This window comes from Pristis pectinata, chromosome 1, assembly GCF_009764475.1.
Source record: "Pristis pectinata isolate sPriPec2 chromosome 1, sPriPec2.1.pri, whole genome shotgun sequence".
NCBI lineage: Eukaryota > Metazoa > Chordata > Chondrichthyes > Rhinopristiformes > Pristidae > Pristis > Pristis pectinata.
The window spans coordinates 126,693,355-126,713,255 of NC_067405.1; the positions used below are offsets into that span (position 1 = coordinate 126,693,355).

At 40.5% G+C, this 19,901-nt stretch overlaps 1 protein-coding gene across 5 annotated transcripts in view; it reads left to right on the forward strand.

Moving 5' to 3' along the window:
• LOC127571166 (synaptotagmin-16-like) overlaps positions 1-19,901 on the forward strand; it is a 148,738-nt gene that overhangs the window by 71,384 nt on the left and 57,453 nt on the right. For 2 of the 5 annotated variants that reach the window (XM_052017274.1, XM_052017291.1), the window contains exons 3-4: positions 9,686-9,865; positions 18,479-19,178. In XM_052017274.1, the coding sequence (XP_051873234.1) occupies positions 18,554-19,178 (625 nt within the window). In that variant the 5' untranslated portion in view covers positions 9,686-9,865; positions 18,479-18,553. Of the gene's footprint in view, positions 1-9,685; positions 9,866-13,126; positions 13,326-18,478; positions 19,179-19,901 lie in introns of those variants that run through there. The other 3 variants (XM_052017300.1, XM_052017309.1, XM_052017283.1) reach the window with 2 other exon arrangements.

A 19,901-nucleotide genomic window follows, 5' to 3' on the forward strand; every position in this document is an offset into this window, starting at 1 on the left:
GCAGTTTTTCCTAAAATACTTTTGATGGGCAGTTGTTTGCTGTAGTACATTATTATATGGACAAATATCATCTTTAGAGTTTTCTTTCATGTTCCAAAAAGGCATGCCTTTGCATATCAGTGCTTTGTTTTACTTAAAGCAGTTAGGATCAGTCAACAAGGTGGGCTGGTGAAACATTTCCTTGAAAGAAATTTTTATTCAAGGTTGCTTTCAGATTTATTTAAAACATATTGCTGTACCTTCCTTAATACCTTGTTTTTCTTCGGATCAAGGATGACTTGCTTTCACTCTAGTTATGGAGGTTCTGAGGTGGCTGATGAGACCCACTTGGGAACCACAGATTCTTCCTCAGCTGGACAGGAGTGCCTGACGGGGCGGGTGGGTAGTTTGTGAGGTCTTAAGCTCCTTCTCTGTTATATGTGCTCCTGATGTGTGGAGTCAAGGTTCTGAACCCTAAATATTCTTTCTCCACTTTGACTACAGCAGAGAAGGAGAGCAAATAAACATTCACACATCGGCACAACATTCAATCACTTCTTACTCTTTCAACATATTGGGAGAAATCTTTCAAGAAATTGCACCTGAATTTGATGGATTCATATAGGGGCATAGCCTATGATAAAGGCTGGAGATGACAAAGAATTTTTTTGTCTGAAGGTTGTTGATCTTTGAAATTTCCACCCCCTAAGTATGACACTGAGATAAATTTTTGCACAACTTATGCTATTTGGGGATGACCATTGAGCCAAATCTAATATTATTTTCTCATTAGTTACATTCTCCAAAATGTACACATTGTTATTTTGAGCAGGGATGGAGTACTTTGAAATGCAGAGCTGCATTGACATGAGTCCAGATGATAGCAGAGTAACCTTTAAATGGCATCTAATGAAGAATGTCACATATTGTGCTCCTTGTGTTGGTGTGACTGTTCAGCGACAGTAATACTCTGGAGTTGGGAGTTAAATTTTACAAAGCAAGGGCCTTAAAAAAATGTGCTGTGTGATGAAGTCATGGATATCATTGCTTATGCATCTTATTCTGATGTCAAAATTTGTCAAATGTGTTCAGGAAAGTTTTCTAAATCAATGTATAGAGGTACCAACGAGACAGAATGCAATACTTGATCTCCTATTAGGGAACCAGACAGGTCAGGTGACAGAAGTATGTGTAGGGGAGCATTTTGGGTCCAGTGACCATAATGTCATTAGTTTCAAGTTAATTATGGATAAGGATAGGTCTGGTCCTCGAGCTGAGGTTCTAAATTGGAGAAAGGCCAATTTTGTGGAAATGAGAAAGGATCTAGGGAGAGTGGATTGGGATAAGTTGTTTTCTGGCAAGGATATGTTTAGTAAGTGGAAGGCCTTCAAAGGTGAAATTTTGAGAGTACAGAGTTTGCATGTTCCTGCCAGGATTAAAGCCAAAGTTAACAAGCATAGGGAACCTTGGTTTTCAAGGGATATTGGTGCTCTGGTTAAGAAAAAGAGAGGGGTGTATAGCAGGTAAAGGCAACTAGGAACAAATGAGGTACTTGGAGAGTATAGAAAATGTAAGAAAATACTGAAAAAGGAAATCAGGAAGGCAAAAAGAAGACAGGAGGTTGCTTTGGCAGATAATGTGAAGGTAAACCCAAAGGGTTTCTACAAGTATATTAAGAGTAAAAGGATAGTAAGGGACAAAATTGGTCCCCTAGAAGATCAGAGTGGTCGTCTATGTGTGGAGCCTCAGGAGATGGGGGAGATCTTAAACAATTTTTTTGCATCAGTATTTACTCAGGAAACTGGCATAGTGGATATGGAAGGAAGAGAAACAAGCAGTAGTGTCATGGAACATGAAAGAGGAGGCGATGCTTGCTGCTTTACAGCGAATAAAGGTAGATAAATCCCCTGGGCCTGACATGATAGTTCCTCGGACCTTGAGAGAGACTAGTGTAGAAATTGCAGGGGCCCTGGCAGATATATTTAAAATGTCCTTAGCCATGGGTGCGGTGCCGGAGGACTGAAGGGTAGCTCATGTTGCTCCGTTGTTTAAAAAAGGATCTAAAAGTAAACCAGGTAATTACAGGCCGGTGAGCCTGACATCAGTAGTGGGTAAATTATTAGAAGGTGTTCTGAGAGATCGGATATACAAGCATTTGGACAACCAAGGGCTGATTAAGGATAGTCAGCATGGCTTTGTGTGTGGTAGATCATGTTTAATGAATCTTGTAGAGTTTTTTGAGGAGGTTACCAAGAAAGTAGATGAAGGAAAGGCTGTGGATGTTGTTTACATGGACTTTAGTAAGGCCTTTGACAAGGTCCCACATGAGAGGACCTTGTCAAAGTGGGTTCAGTCACTAGGTATCCATGGAAAGTTTGTAAACTGGATTCGAAATTGGCTGTGTGGGAGAAGACAGAGAGTGGTCGTGGATGATTGTTTCTCAGACTGGAGGCCTGTGACTAGCGATGTGCCTCAGGGATCTGTGCTGGGGCCATTGTTGTTTGTTGTCTATATCAATGATCTAGATGATAATGTGGTAAATTGCTGATGACACTAAGATTGAAGGCATAGTGGACAGTGAGGGAGGCTTTCAAAGCTTGCAGAGGGATCTGAACCAACTGGAAGAATGGGCCAGAAAATGGCGGATGGAATTTAATGCAGACAAGTGTGAGGTGTTGCATTTTGGAAGGACAAATCAAGGTAGGACATACACAGTAAACGGTAGGGCACTGAGGAGTGCGGAGGAACAAAGGGATCTGGGAGTTCAGATACATAATTCCCTGAAAGTGGCATCACAGGTAGACAGGGTTGTAAAAAAGGCTTTTGGCATCCTGGCATTTATAAATAAAAGTATTGAGTATAGGAGTTGGGATGTTATGGTGAGGTTGTATAAGTCATTGGTGAGGCCAAATTTGGAGTATTGAGTGCAGTTCTGGTCACCTAACTATAGGAAGGATATCAGAAGGATTGAAAGAGTGCAGAGGAGATTTACTAGAATGTTGCCGGGTCTTCAGGAGTTGAGTTACAGGGAAAGATTGAACAGGTTAGAACTTTATTCCTTGGAGCGTAGAAGAATGAGGGGAGATATGATAGAGGTTTACAAAATTATGAGGGGCATAGACAGAGTAAATGCGAGTAGGCTCTTTCCACCTAGATTAGGAGAGCTAAGTACAAGAGGACATGGCTTTAGGGTGAAAGGGGAAAGGTTTAGGGGGAACATTAGGGGGAACTGCTTCACTCAAAGAGTGGTGAAAGTGTGGAACGGGCTGCTAGCTGATGTAGTAAATGCGGGCTCACTCTTAAGCTTTAAGAATAAATTGGATAGATACATGGATGGGAGAGGTCTGGAGGGTTATGGACTGGGTGCAGGTAAATGGGATTAGCGGAATAACATTTCGGCACAGACTAGAAGGGCTGAATGGCCTGTTTTCTGTGCTGTAGTGTTCTATGGTTGTATGGTTCTATTCTGGGAGAAAGCTGGATGTGCTAATGTGGATCTCAAATAGAAATTCTTGGTCCAGTCTCACAATTGCCACACATTCACTTGGAAATGATTGCTGAAACAATATACCCTGAGTAAAAATAATTTTGGATTTCCTAGCGCTGTTTTATCACATCACAATGTAAGTACTAAATTACAATGACATTCAAGTGATTTCTTGGACTGAAAGAACATTGACGTGGATGATGGACATTGAAGTGAAAGAATAAAATTATCATACAAGCTCCATTTTACTATTTCTCTATTGATATTAGGGTATCAGGAATGTAGATGCCTCTGCAACCTGGTTCATAGAGACAGGACAGCAAATCCCATGTGCTGCTTCTCACTGTGTTCAATATAAATAATATAGACTACACGTGCAGGAAATTGCTTTAACTGCGGGTGACATCTCCGTGTGAGATCATTCGTTTGAGGTTTTTTATAAACCTACTTTAGGAAATTATATTTAAATTGGTTTATCGATAATCATTCAGCAGGCAGGATCCAGTACTTGCTCACAAAAGCTTGTTTACAGGAGACTTGGTGTGACAAAGCTTGTGGCAATCTGAATGTTCAAAGCATGACGCCAGCAAATTTCAGAGGCCTGCTTTAGTTCATTCCCAGGATATTGACATTGCTGGCAACGTCCATTGGCTAAGTGCTCTTGTGAAGGTATGGATGGGGCACCTTCTGGAACTGCTGCAATTGTGTGTTGAAGTTATTGGTGATAAATGAGGAATTCCAGGACGTTAAACCATTGATGACGGAGTAATAATATCTTTCCAAGTCCGGGTGCTCTGTGACTTGGAGGGATCTCCATGTGCCAGCTGTCCTTGTCCAAGTGGTTCGACAGTAATGTTGAAGGAACCTTGGCAAGTTGCTGCACTGCCTCTTTTAGATGGTGTACACTGCAGCGAGGCATCGTGCCAAATGGTTTTGACAGTCTGCTCGGGAACCATCCCACAGATCCATCGTGTCCTTGTCCGGCAGCGTCTGCAGGATGTCCTGTGCTGACCACTGCCTGATGGACTTGTGTTCAAGGGATATTTTTTGCGCAGAGGGCAGCCTGCAGCCATAGTGTGCCAGTGATAGAGGGAGTGAATGTTTAAGGTTGTGGGTAGGTGACCTTAAGAAATTTTAAGGCCGGGTCCCAACCTGGTCACGCTTACAATTTATACTTTAGCAAAGCATGCTCTAACCTCGAGCATTTTAGGACTGTTGCAATATCTCTACCATCACCTTGGCTTAAACATGCCATTTTACCACATTTTTAAAATATTTATTGATATGATTGATATTGGTATCACTTGCTTGAGATGCATGTTGTTGTGCACACAGTGTAGTGTTTAGCATACCGCTATTACAGCGCCAGCGACCCAGGTTCAATTCCGGCTGCTGTCTGTAAGGAGTCTGTACATTCTCCCCGTGTCTGCGTGGGTTTTCTCCTGGTGCTCTGGTTTCCTCCCACATTCCAAAGACGTACTGGTTAGGAAATTGTGGGCATGCTATGTTGGTGCCAGAAGCGTAGCGACACTTGCGGGCTGCCCCCAGAACACTCTACGCAAATGGTGCATTTCACTGTGTGTTTTGATGTACATGTGACTAATAAAGATATCTTAAATTGTTGTGGCCCGACTAAACCAACTACTGTGGAATTTGCCTGGTTCAGAGAAGGAGCTAAAATCTTTAGAAGTCCAACTTTCAGTATTCAAAAGGGTTAAGCAGCTCGCACTATTGCATCCTTAAGCAACAAGCATAATGTCAAGGTTCTCATATAATTGGAAACTTAAGTGAGCAATTAATCATTTCATAATTGTTATCAAGATGCACAATATAATTTAAATTTCCACTCACACATCAGTCTACAACATAATCCTAAATCTGGCAGGTTAGCATTTAACAATTAACTGTAACGTTGAGTGCCTGATGAGTAAATAGTAGTTTAAGCTTGAAAGAGAAAATGTCATCAGTCTTTTTGGGAGCTGGAAGGGCGTGGAAACATTTGAAGAGCTTACTATGGGAGGGAAGGGTAATTTCACTCCCACGCTGTTCTCATTTCACACAGGTGAAAATTCAAATTGCCAGTGATCAGAATGAAATCAAAGACTTGTTTTATATTCTACCATTGGTTTCAAAGCTAACTAATTGGACATGTCAACCAGCCACACTTTTCATCGATATTTGTGTTCAGTCACCTGTCAGAAAGTCACAGGTTCAGCCCCCACTCCACACAGATGAGCGTGGAATCCAGGCTGACAATCCAGGGTGGGAGACAGGGCTGGCCTCTCAGAAATGTGGTACTAAACTGGAACTATCTGCCCTTATAAACATGATAAGAAGCATAATTGCATGAAGAATGGTATATTCTTGTGACCACCATTTATCCCTCATCTGTTTATTTATCTCATCAGTACTGTGGGGTGTTGCTGTGCATGAATGCCATATTTGCCTACATTGCAAGAGTGACTGCAACTTCAAATGTGCTACATTAATAAGATAAGATATCTTTATTAGTCACATGTACATCAAAACACACAGTGAAATACATCTTTTTTGTATATAGTGTTCTGGGGGCAGCCCGCAAGTGTCACCATGCTTCCTAACCCGAAAGTCTTTGGAATGTGGGAGGAAACCGGAGCACCTGGAGGAAACTCACGCAGACATGGGGAGAACGTACAAACTCCTTTCAGACAGTGGCTGGAATTGAACCCGGGTCGCTGGCATTGTAATAGCGTTAAGCTAACTGCTACACTACCGTGCTGGCCTCAATTTGTGAAGGGCACTATATTCTTTGCAAGCTCTTTTTTACTTGTGACATTCACCCAACATTCAATCCTTCTTTAGCTTATTGAGGATGCCCCAATTCAGGGCAGTTGATTTGTGTTGATTCCTTTTCACTCCACTTTGTTGCTCTTGGCTCCCCACAGGTGCTTCTGTCACTTTAGATAGGGACGGAATTTTTCTGCAGGCTGGAGGAGAGGATAAAGCTGACCAGTGCTGCTCTCTGTAGTAATAAAACAAATACTTGCCGGCTGGGAATGGTTGGCCTGGCAATAGTCTATCAATCAGGCATCTCTATTGTCTTTGTAGTGGTTGTCCATTCACTGGGAATGTAACAAGCAAAGCCAGGGTTGAAGAAGTTGGGGAAAAAGTGTGCACATATATGAATGGGGAAAGGAAAGGGAAGGTGGAATGGCTGTGGGTAGCCACGTCAGTGTGAATGGGGAGGGTGGGACGGTGCTGTGTCAGTGGGAGAGAGGGAGGATGTTAGGCTAGGGAGAATATCAGTGTGAATCACTTTGAACGTGACTTAATAGTTTAATTCACAGGGATCAATTCTGGGGTCTCAACTATTTACAATTAAAATCATGACTTGGATGAAGGCACTGAAGATGTGGTTGCAAAATGTACTGATGGCATAAAGACAGATAGGAAATAAGTTGTGAAGAGGACATAAGGAGGCCACAAAGGGATATAGACAGGATAAGTGAATGGACAAAGATCTGGCAAATGAAGCATACTGTGGGAACACGTGAAATCATCCATTTTGGCAAGAAAAGTAAAAGTATATTGTCTAAATGGTGAAAGATTGCAAGTCTCCTAGATGCAGAGGGATTTGGCTATTCTAGTGCATGATTCTCAAAAGGCAGGTATGCCTGTACAGCAAGTAATTGGGAAGGCTATTTGAATGTTATTGGTTAGTGTGAGGGGAGATTAATGCAAAAGTAGGGAGTTTATTCTTGAGTTATATAGGGCATTGTGACAGCACATCTGGAGAACTGTGTACAATATTGGTCTAATTATTTAAGAAAGAATGTTCATGTGTTGGAAACAGTTCAGAGAAGGTTACTTGCACACATGACAATAAACTCAACTTGACTTGACTACTTGACTGATACCTGAAATGCATGGGCTGCCTAATGAGGAAAGATCAGACAGGCTAACTGTTTATCCACTGGAGTTTAAATGTATGAGAAATGACCTTCTGAGGGATCTTGATGGGATCTGGAGGATGTTTTCTCTTGTGTGAGTTTCCAGAACTAGGGATTACTGTTTAAAAATAAGTGTTCAGCCATTCAGGACAGAGAATATAGTGAAACTTTTTGTTCTGTGCCTTTGGAACGCTCTCCATTAAATGGTGGTGGAAACAGAATCTGAAAATTTTTAAAGCAGAGGTAGATAAGTTCTGAGGTTGGAATCAGATCAGTCTGATCTTATTGAAAGACAGATCAGGCTCAAGGGCCTATTCCTGCTTCTAATTGATATGAATGTGAGATTTAATCACAGATTACCAACACATATTAACAATTTCATTAAGTTGTATTGGGGGACATGCTTTCCCTCATTGCCATGCACCTGAGATCAGTGTGGTGACATGTTCTGGATTGAAATACACAGATGTTATTGGACTGTCAGCTCAACTGTATTTTACAGCTTTTTATACTTTTCCAGGATTGATGGGTATGCAGGATTTGTCAGACAGCGAGTAGCAGGCATTCCTTAACTTGTGGCACTTATATTCTTTAAAATGGTGTGAAGCACTTGCCTTAAAGGGTAAAATGTAGTGATTCTGATCTCATGGAGTGTTTCATGGAAAAGAATCTATAATGTCAGTGGGGGTTTACTTGCTTTCCACAGATGTTGCTGGATACTTCATGATATATTATTTTGTTTCTTCTCCCTTGTGTCCCAAACTCCTGAATTTAAACTAGTAGTTACCCTGTCAACTTTGGTCTGCACCCTTTCATAGACATTCCCTCTGTTCTCTCCCCACCCCCAACCCTTCCGCTCTCTGCAACTTAAAATGTACTTGTTTTCTCACTTTTCCAGTTCTGATGAAGGGTCCTTGATCTGAAACATTAACACAGTTTCTCTTTGCATGCATGCTGCCTGACCTATTGAATTTTCCAATATATTTTCTCAATTTGGTTTGGATTTCCAGCATCTGCAGTTTTGTTGCAAACCCTTTAAATCTACATGTGCCATTCAACTTGACAACTCTACATGGCAGTGAATTACAAATTCTTGCCACTATTTGGTGAAGACATTTCTCATGAAATTGTTAGAGAATCTATTTGTGACTGTCATGAACTTTTGACTATCGGTTTTCGTCTCCTCATCTTGCCCATTCAAACCCAATTCATATTGTTAAAGTCCTCCATGAAACCATCTTTCAGCCTTTCCAGAGAAAGGGGGCTCTTCCCATTGAGTCTTTCCCAATAAATGTATCTAACCATTTTAGGTACCATCTTTGTAAATCCCTTTTATACCTTTACCAATGACGCCAGATTATTGTCAGACTATGGATACTGTAACTCTACACAGTGCTCCAAGTATGGTATAAACAAAATTCCATTCATACATTTATTATTGATCCCTGTGCTTTATTTGAAAGGTTTGTGGATTTCTGGTTTCTTTTTGTTGAAGTTTGGGGAAGAACAGGAAGAAGCTGCAAACCCCAGTCACCATTTTCCATCCAAAATTTCTTCCTCTGTCGTGGTTATATTGAAAGACTCCTTGAGGAAATGTATTTGAGATTTGGAAAAGGAAGTTTCATTAACTCACAATTCAGAAATGTCTCCCTGGTGACAAAAGAGACTGCAGATGCAAAAATCTGGAGCAACAAGCAATTTGTTGGAGGAACATCTGTGGGAGGAAAGGAATTATCAACATTTTGAGTCAAAATCTTGCATCAGGGTCCCTGGTTTCAGTTTGGCCAGAAGTGAAAAAGAACTAATTTGCTTTATATAAATGACTGATTTTGTTTTAAAGTAGTTTTTTCCCATGTTAGACTAAGCGTAAATAAGTTAAACAAAAATATTTTTGAATAGAATTTTTAGTCTGATTGTGATTTTAAAAACTAAAATGTTAAATTATTTTAACTTGTCATATTTTAGCTGCATAGTGTATTGTGCTTTCAAGCTCTAGGCGTGAGAAACTGATGGTACATGAGTTATTGCTCATAATTCCTGATGACTTTTGGTGTTAGTGGGAGATGCCAACCAGATGCTAGCCATGCCCGCCCAGATAATTGAACTCTGGGTAATGTAGTTCCAGCTGGTTGGCTGCAAGACACCAGTGGCCAGGTGAAAGTAATCTGCTTCTCCATTTGGAGAATGAGGGCAAGAATAAGGCAGCAGATGAGGAGAAGCAGCAAATGCAGGAACAGAGTGAGATATCTTTATCCTCAATTGATTAACTTTACTCTTATTCTCTCTGTAGTCACTCCAGAGGCCATTGGGTTTTTGTCTGCAGTTGGAGTCTTTGTTGTCTTATTGGCAGTTCTGTTCCTCATCATCAACAAAAAACTGTGCTTTGAAAAAATTGGTGGCCTCCCATGTCTTGAACTGAAGCGAGAAAAGAAGCGGGTCCGAGAAAAGGCTGGAATCCACAAGGGCCTCGGTGAGTGTTGTGCTTATTTTTTAACAGGGTGCTGAACATCTGTGGGCTTTGTTTTAATTGGAGGACATAGGTAAAAGGCGAAATATTTATAGGAGATCTGATGGACAAGTTTTTCACACAGAAAGTGGGGGGTATATGGAACAAGCTGCCGGAGGAGGTGGTAGAGGCAAGTTCAAGTTCAAGATTATTGTTGTCATAGGCATGCATACCCAGGGTATAAACGCCATGAAAATTAGCTTTTTGCAGCAGTAGCATGGTATGGTACAATCACGGTGTTTGAAAAACATTTGGACAGGTGTGAATAGGAAAGGAATAGAGGGATATGGGCCAAATGCAGGAAAATGGGATTAGCGTTGACAAGCATCTTGGTTGGCATGGATGAGTACGGCCAAAGGCCTGTTTCCGTGCTGTACGACTCCATAACTCTGACTCTATGTATTTGATTAGTGAGTTTCATACTATTAACCTTGTTTCAAATCAGGAGAAAAAGTTCAGGACAATCTTGCTATTTTATTGCCTAACTGTGTATTCCTCTGGGGAGGTAGTTGAATGTGATGGAGTGAGGGAACTGCAACAATGTTAGTGAGTGACTCAGATCACTTCAGCTGCAGAGAATACCATCTACTAAAATATCAGATTTACAGACGCCTCAAGTCCATTTCCTACTGGAGCGGCACACTGACACATTAGTAGAACGGCTGCCTCACGGCTCCAGCAACCTGAGTTCAATGCTGACCCCTGATGCTATCTGTATGGAGCTTGCCTGTTCTCTCTTTGACCATCTGGGTTTTCTCTGGAGGCTCCGATTTTTTTCCCACATCCCAAAGGTGTGTAGGTTTGTAGGTTAATTGGCCAGTGTAAGTTACTGCTAGTGTGTAGGTGAGTGGTAGTCTTTTGGGGGAGAGTAAAGTAGGATTGGTGTAAAATGGCTGCTTCATTGACTGTTTGGACTCAGTGGGCTGAAAGGCTTGTTTCCTGCTGTATGGTCGATGATGTTTTGACAATATTGGCATTGTTATTGACAGAGCTGTCAATAGTTTAACCCGAACAGGGTGCTAATTATTTGTAAAATGGAAATGAATGCCTCGACTTTTAGAAATGGTTATAGATGATAAACCTTTATAAGGAGTAATGCTGAGTCATATTATCCTCTCCTGTCTTTGACTGAAAATTATTCCCAGTAAGGAGTAGTTCTATTTGTTATTTTAATCAAGATGTTTATTATAAGTGGCTCAACTTCTCTGTCTCGATAGATATTAAGGTAGCAAAACAGATTAAGCGTGTAGTCTCATTGTGTGCTGATATCAATGGCAAGGGTTTTCTAGGTATATAGGCTGTAGAATAGGAGGTCTGGAATAGGTGCTTAGGTACTGGAACATAAGCCATATTGAGCCTCCCTACTGGAATACCAGTTGCATGTCTGATCTGTACTTTATGTTACACAGCAGTTAACATTTATTTTGATTAGTTTTCTGTCTATGATTTGTTTTCAACTGTAGCTCGTTAGATTGCATGCAGGTATTAACTTTTATCTGCTGTAATTCCTTACTTTAAATAAGACTCATTGATTTGGATCTATATCCAATCGTGACACAAGGCAGCAGATCCTAACTGCTGATCAATATTTTTGTCAAGATTTTAATCGCTAATGAATGATTTTTGTGTCTCTTTCAAGTGGTCGGCCATGTGATGAGCATTGAACACTTGGCTAGGTTTAAGCCTGCAGCATCGGTGCACAGTAGCACCAGCAGCAGAATTATTAAAGCTATTTTAGTGATGCAGTAAAATTACACTTTAATAATTCTGTGCTGTTATGTGGTGATGCCAGGTCAGAGTAATTGCACTAATTCACCATCTCAACTGCTGCCAAGTTGAAAGGTTTAGTTTTAAAAGCTGTCAGTGCCTTGAGATCTGCAGTGCTGTGAGATGAAATGAGCCAGAATATCATTGTCAAACCAGATATTTAAACAAACAAAAAACCCCACAAAGGTCAGTAGCCAAGTTATGCCAGTCTACAGAACAAGCCCCACCCTGATCTACAATTATGTGGTGTGTGTTTTTGCAGCACCTCCCATCCCATTAGTTTTGTTTTCTTTTTCTGCCCCTCCCTCCTGCAGATGGTGACTCATCCTTGTGTTGCCGGAAGATCTTCAGTACCCAATAAATCTGCTCACTTTCTTGTGTAAGTGTTGCACCTTAAAAGACAGATGGAAATCATTGCACAGTCAGAGACTATTTGTCCTGTTATGTGTAAGCTCAATTTTGGCACCTTGGCTGAAACTGGCTAACCCCTTTCTCCTTTCTGTTTCCTCTTTTCAAGTAGCCGTATGGCCAAGTACGCTGTATTCTAATTGCACTTTTTAAAAACATATTGTAAGTAATCCTTTCCTTCAAGTTATAATTACTGTTGCTCATTCTTGGATCAGTGGACACATTTGTTAGTTTTGGAGATATCTCGCCTTAACCTTCTCTGACTCTTGAGAAATATCCCATGTTTGAGATTTCCCAAATATATGGTTCATATTCCTGATGGCATACTGGGGAATCCTTCCTGTATTTTTCCAGTGCTCCAATGGCTTTTGTATAATGGGATGCCTTGATCTATTCCCAGTATACCTGCCATAAATTCAGCCTCATTTCTTATTTTGTAGTTGAGACTCAATATTGAGAACTCAAAGCATGCAGGTGAACTGTGGGGACTTCATGGCTGGGCCAGGTTCAATTATTGCTCATCTTCCACTGTCATTCTGACAAAATGAAACCCCTAGCTGAATGTTGCCCTTTCCAGGGCAGCAGCACCGGTCAGTATCTGCAGTGGCCCACAGGGCTGATGGAGTATTATTGGTGTAAAGAAGACTTGTTTCGAAAGACGTCACAGCTAGGAGTTCTGCAGATCCTGAAAATTGCTGTCAAAGGCATGGATAATGCTGGTCTGTTTCCTGCTGGCCCTCCAACAGACTCACCAGAGCCCAGTGGGCCCTGTCAAAGAAAACACGTGCTGTGTTTGTGCACGAACACTGCTTTCCTAACACTCCACTGACAGCATAAATATACTCTAGGACCACCAAAGTATTTGCACTGCTGTGGTGATTAAGGTAATACAATCAATCAGCTAAGGACACTCCTAAGTATGTGATTCACAAGTGGTACATAAAGCAGTAAAGATGGCATTTCCTGTTTCAGGAGAAATACACTTGAATTTCATTGTCGACATCTCATTTTAAATAATGTTTCTATTTTTTAAATCCCACTCTCACTCAGAATACAGCACACAAAACCTAATGGTTGGAAGGAGCAGGAACTGAGAACTAAAAGAGGAACATCTGTTCATGCTGTCCTTCCCAATGTTTTTCGGATGAAATCTCACTGAAATTCTCATTGGCATGCTCAAGGCTCAGAGGTCTCCTCTCTAGCATCATGCCACTTGTTCTCTGACCTTCTCAAGAATGAAAAGTTACAAGTTGAGTTTCCTGTACTTAAAAACCTGTCCTGGAGAGGCAAGGTTTTCCTTTGGCCTTGTTTGTAGTTGGTCCTTCCCCTCATAACATCAACTCATAGAACAAAATACTAATGTTGCATGTTTTCTGATCTTGATCAATATTAAGTTGAAGGAAATTATACTGAGTTCATACAACATTGTTCACTTCTCTTTATGCCATCAAGTTACATTTTTAATGTCATGAAACTAAAGTTTGTGCATTGTACGAGGGGAACAGAGACAGGTTACAGGATGTCTCCAGGTTAGGACGAGGTTCCGTTCCCGAGAACCGTTCGTAACCCAAACTGTTCATAGGTTGGAAATGAACAAAAACAGTGTGTGAGAGAGGATCAGAGAAACAGCTGTGACTGCCAGCCAGCCTCACTGGCTCAGTGAGTGAGCGAGTGAACCTGCTCATCGCTCCCAGCTCTGTTTGGCTTGACCCAGCCCCCAACTCAGTGGGGTGGGGGCAGGGGCGCGGGGTGTAGCTGAAGCAGTGGGGATAGAAGACCCACGAAATACTGCATTCCCACCCAGCAGAAGATGCCTGCGGCTCCACAGCAGCCAGCAAATCCATCCCCCTACGTCCCAAACGCCTGTTTGTACGTGCGGCGTATACATAGGTCAGGCGTTCGTGACCCAGAGAGGACCTGTAATTCTATTGGGTGGTAGGATTGTACAGCAAGAGTATAATTTGAAACTAACAATCTTTGGGTAAAATTAGAGGTAAATCTATTTTTGCCTCTTATAAAACATTGATTAGTTCTTAACCAAATTGCCTCCAGTTCTGGTCTCCACACATTAGGAAGGAATTAAAGGTAGTAAAAAGGGTGCAGAAATGACTCACTATGTGGCATACAATGATGACTTCTATGGTTTGTGGGGCGTGAGGTGTCATCTACGAGACTAGACTGGAGAAACTGGTTCTGCTCCCTGGTGCCTGGCCCTGCATCAGGTGTATCCTGGGGTCTAGACAGTAGGTGGATCCTGGGTTGACTGCAGTTTGGCGCCAGATTCAGGCCGACTTGAGGGTGAGACCCAGGCTGGCAGCAGGGAGGAGCAGAGACTACCTCAGTCAGTTTGGTTGTTCCACACCTACATGGTTTAAAGTGCATCCTAAACCATGCTCTGCCCTACAACCTCCACTGGAAAAACTGATATCCCATAACAAAAGTCTAATGAGACAGCAGGTGTTCCTTTCATTGACGGGAAATCCCATACTAAATGGGACAGCCGCTCACTCTACTCTCTTTGAAGCAAAGTGCCCAAGATCGTGACAGGTTTGGAAAGGATCAGCATAGGGATGCTGTTCCTAATAGCGGAAGGTTCAAAGAGCAAAAGGCACAGATTTAAAGTCAACAGTGATACAGTGGGGCTGTGAGGAAAAACAGTTTTTTTGCACAGAATATGGTGGTGATTTGTAACTTAAATTACTGTGAGGGTGATTGAAACTGAGTTAGGGCTTTCTGAGTGAGTCAGGCTCCCACCTGAGGGAAAATAATTTGCAAGGCTTCAGGAAAAGGATGGAGGAATAGGACTGAACAAAATGTTGGAAAAGACTTGACTGGCTGAATGGTCTCCTGCATCATTAGGATTCTATGATTCTGTCTGTATATATAGTCCCACAGTTATTGCATTAATAACAGGATACAAGCATCAATTATGCTGTCTCTACATTGGGTGGTCGCTGCACTTTCTTTCATTAGTTTTGTGCCGATTGACATGGACCCAGGAGTTGCAGATGGAATGATGGTAAAACAGGCACCATTCAATGTCTTCACATTATCAAACTGACAACAACTTCTGGAGTGTGCAAGTGTTCTCTTAGACTCTCACATCCAGAAGATGCTGTCAACTATTCTCTGCTACTCCATAGGTTGTGTTGTTTGGCAGCTTTCTGCACTGTAATCACCAAACATCTTTTAACATTTGAATATTTCTGATCCTGATAAATTATTCTTGCATGAATTATGAGCTTTTAAAGTCGTGTTAAGGTATAATTACTACTTGGCAAATTATCTGGACCTAAACAAACTAATTTTATGTTTGTGGATTGTAATTCCCTCAGATATATGTTTCAGAATATAATAGATTTTAAAATAATAGTTTTTTGTTTTAAAAAAAATGATATTTCAACCTCTGTCTTAAAATTGTGTTCTGATATTTACTTTATGCTCTGTGTAAAATGTTAGACAAATAATGTGCATCATGTTTTTTGGCTTGGTGTCTGTGAGAACTCTATAGTGTTTTAGTGTTCAGCCAACTTAAATGGATCACTCTTGCTGCTTGCCAGGGATCTCGTTCTCATCCGACAACATCTGTCATCTGACAATAACCTACATCAGAAGGGGAAGCCCATGTCGCAAAGATCACTGGATCTTTTTGGGCAGAATTGTCTGAAGCCAGTGGCAAAACTCTTGTTACACTACGGTTGATGGCAGCATCATTGTAAATGTTTTTAATTTTTCTGCCCAGGTAACATAGCCAGGAGGGAATATACATTTTCTGATTTGTATTTTTGTGGCTATCATTCTCAGTGGATCAGAGTGGATGAACAGTGAAAATACTAACCATTTCTTTGGATTGTTGCTACTTATGCTCATAACTGGCTTTGTTAATAGTAGTGGAACTGTATAGAATTATTGGAAGATCCACTATACGTTGCATCTGTGCCTAAGGTGCTTGGCCATTTTGAGTACTTAAATTTTAGGAAAATGCCTCTCTTAGATTTAAAATTCATATAGCTTTAGGTAATTAACAGAAACAAAAAAATCAGATTTTGAAACCCTATTTATTCTGTTAATAACTCTGTTGTATTTCAGGATTTCATTGCTTTAAGTAATATTGAACAAGATATGAACAAATATGAAAATGCAGACATCAACAAGTGATATTTTCAAAAACAAATATTAAATACTGCCAAATTTAATTTTATTGGATGAACATACCAGTTTATACGTCGCACTGATGTACATGTTGCACCGTAATCCCAACCAAATACCAAGAATATCCAGAAAGTAGACTTGTACATCAGCTTTTACAGTAAATGTGTAAGAATCTCTCTGGAATTCACACTGTTTAAAGAATGAACAGAACGTACATCACAGACACTGGCCGCCCTGCTCACCAGATCCATGCGAGTGTCTGTGCTCCACAGGACCATCTTCTGATTCCTACTTTTTGACCCTGTCATCAGAGCCCATTATTCCTTTGTCTTTATTTTCAGTATACCCTTAAATGAGATGATGGATATTGTGAAATTTCCCTTTTATTTTACTAGATGCTAAATCACTGTTTGTTCACCACCTGTTTGTTTTCTTGTATGAGGGAGTAGATAGTCCTAACATAGGTCTCAGTGCCAAGATGCTGGACACCCTCCATTAATGGTCCTATTCCCAAGGTGGCAATGTGTTTCCACAAAGAATAATTTTCTTTCTACTGATTGCACAATATCCAGTGAGAATGAAAGCTAATCATGGCTTCCTGGATTCAGCAAGAAAGAGGCTTTTATTCTGACCCAAGACAACTGTATTTCTATTAGATGCTTGAATGGATGCAATTATTTTTGGCAATTACAGCATGGGAGCTGTATAATATTAATGATAACATTAGTGACTTAAAAGATACTGAGAGCATTCCATGGTTAACAAGCAATGTTTTTTTTGAGGCAAAGCTATGGCATCCTTTGTCAATACAGGGGATCATCTCTGGTTGAAATTACAGTATTGCTGGTTTCATCACATGATCTCTGCCATTGTTCCACTCCCAGACCTACACCAATCAGAAAGCAAAAATATCTTCTCATCAACCAGTTGAATGATGCTTGACTGTCAGTCCCCAAAATCTCTAGTATTTTTAGCACCAAATAAAGAAATAAAGAAAAGTTTTCAAATAAACTGAAAAGACAGTCAGCTTTTCTCCTTAGTAAGAATTTTCTCTTGGTTTGCTTGCAACAGGGCCCTGAAGGTCAATCCTTGACTCTTGGAGACTCCTGGTTAATTCTTGGGGGAGGGGCGGGGTTTGCGGGTTGCAAAACTTATTATGTTATGGGGTTAGTTTTTGCTATATATGGTACTTACCAACTCAATGATGAGGACTATAACCCCTGTTATTCACTATTAATGTAAGGATTTGGATTCTAGAATTGGAAGTACAATTTCAAAATTTATAGTAATAGATATAGAGATTGATATTACAGTTTGTAGGCCAGGAATACTGCAATAAATTAAGGAGGGACTATAATAACTCTGCAGAGTAGGTGTGCTACTGGCAAATGAACTTCAATGTAAATGATTATGAGGTGGTATATTGCTGTGGAAAGATAGAGAAGCCCACATAACATGGACTGCAGCAATTTTAAAGTTACAGCTGGAATGCATGGAGCTGACACAGCTGTGGCCTGTGCCCTGTAGTGGCTCTCCCTCTGCTTGACCATTGGCACTGTCAACAGAAGAGTAGGGCACTCTCCACTGACAGGAAAACAGGGGAATTCCCAGACCTCATTACCCATGCTTGTACTCTCTGGTGACATTAAGAAAGGCCTGATAAAAGGTCTGTTCTCTGACGGTGACTGTTGGGTGAGGTCATCAGCAGTTAAACAGCTGAGGTTTGACTGCTGCAAAGGCAAATCTACAAGTGCTGGGAATGATAGGGTGTGGAATTCATCAATGCTGTCAGGTTAGTTGTATACTTAGAAATTCTAGTGCATACATTCTTATGTAAGATAGTCTAATATATAAAATCTATAGGACAGGTGAACCTCACCTTTGTTCATTCAATAGTTGTTCTAAGATCTGATGCCTGTTTTTCAATTCTTTATAATGACATTTATTGGAATCAATGTGTAGAATTCATATATAATCCATTTAATTTCTACTTATAAAGTTTTTTGAACTATATAAAGCAATCCTTTCAAATTTATACTTCTTATATCGATGGGTCTTAGAGTGGCCTATTCTGACGAGGATCCCTTTTTTTCTAATGGTGGCTCTGGACTGATGTGGACTGGCTTTTCTTATTTCTCCTGTGGCCTGATCTTCTGTGGCAGTGTTTTTTTCCTACTTTGTAGGATTGGTGGTTGCTTCTTGAGAGTGACAGTGTGTAGATTTTAATTGATTATGATCCTCATTCTGTAGCTCACAACAAAGTAGCTGTTGACACATTAAAACATCAGGACCACCGGTGATCAAGGAGCGTGCATTTCAGTAACCATGGCTTCTGATGAAATTTTGAAGAAGGATCCTGCCTTACAGTCTTTTTCTGCTTGGATGTCTCAGATGTCTGAATCATTCCAACAAGCTGGGAGCTCAATTTCCAATGCACTTCTAAATTTTCGTCAAGGTGCACCTAATCAAACATTGGACTCAGGGGTGTCAGGCTCTACAACAAAAGCAGAGCAAGAGGGTCAGGAGTGTCATTCAGTTCAGGTAACAGATCCAGTTTTACGTGCTGCTGATGATAAAAAATATGCAGGCGGAGATTTACAAGCAGCAACTGTTGATGAGTTAGAGCCTTTGGAGTACCATGATGCTGAGGTAGGAATGTATCATGTTGATGTCGAGACAATTCAAAGACAGCCTGGTGCTCACATTTTGCAAGGTGAAGACCTAGAGCAAGACTCTTCATGTTTGTGCAATCGGATAGATTCAACTGTTGGAAACGACAATGTTTATAGCAAAATGGATGCTAATGGCCATGAATCTCCAAATTATCTGGCTGCCATTCCAGAAGAAATGGAGAACGTGAATAATCAGATTGAATCTGATCACATCTACGTCAATGTTAAGTGTGAACCAGGTTATAAGGAGCTTGGAATTGATACAGAATGTGAGGCAGGTAAGAAGAAAAGGAAAATTTCCCACTTAAGACGTGAAATAGTTGTATAAGTAACACTTTATTCTACCCTTAAATCTTTCACCAGTTCATTTCCTATAGGAATCCATCATTGCATATGGTATAACGGAGGTGGAGAATGCTTTATAATCCATGTAGCTATTGGAAATGAATAGAATTATACCTTGTTTAGTACATATTTTAATTTAGATTAGTTATTTAAAATGTACTATGAGTAATTGTTAATCAGTTGTAGTGGGTATTATTGCTTAATTCCTGTTGTGCTAATGCTGTTGGCGTTTGAAGCTTATCTGTTGGTGGGGGATGGTGGAATCATTAAGGGTGTGAAATTCTGTTGATATTATAACTTGTACAGCATCCAAAACATTGTAATTTCTGTAACAGCATTACTTGTTTGCATGACTAGATTTTTAAAATGTAATTAAGAAAAACATCTCCAATTATCATAACAGGGCTTCCTAACAGTTGGGAAGCACTTAGTTCACATCCTCTATTCCATTATCACCTGCCAACACAGCAACATTGTGTCTGCCTCAATAGTTCCTTGCTGTTTCCTGTACTAGTTCAAGGAAAGAAAACCATCTCAATAAAGCCCAGAGCAAAAAAAAATCCAAATGATTACCATAAGAGGTAGTTTTTTTTAAAAAGATTTTTTATTTGGATATGGTTAATCTTTAAAATATTCCTTAGTCCTTAGTTAATAAT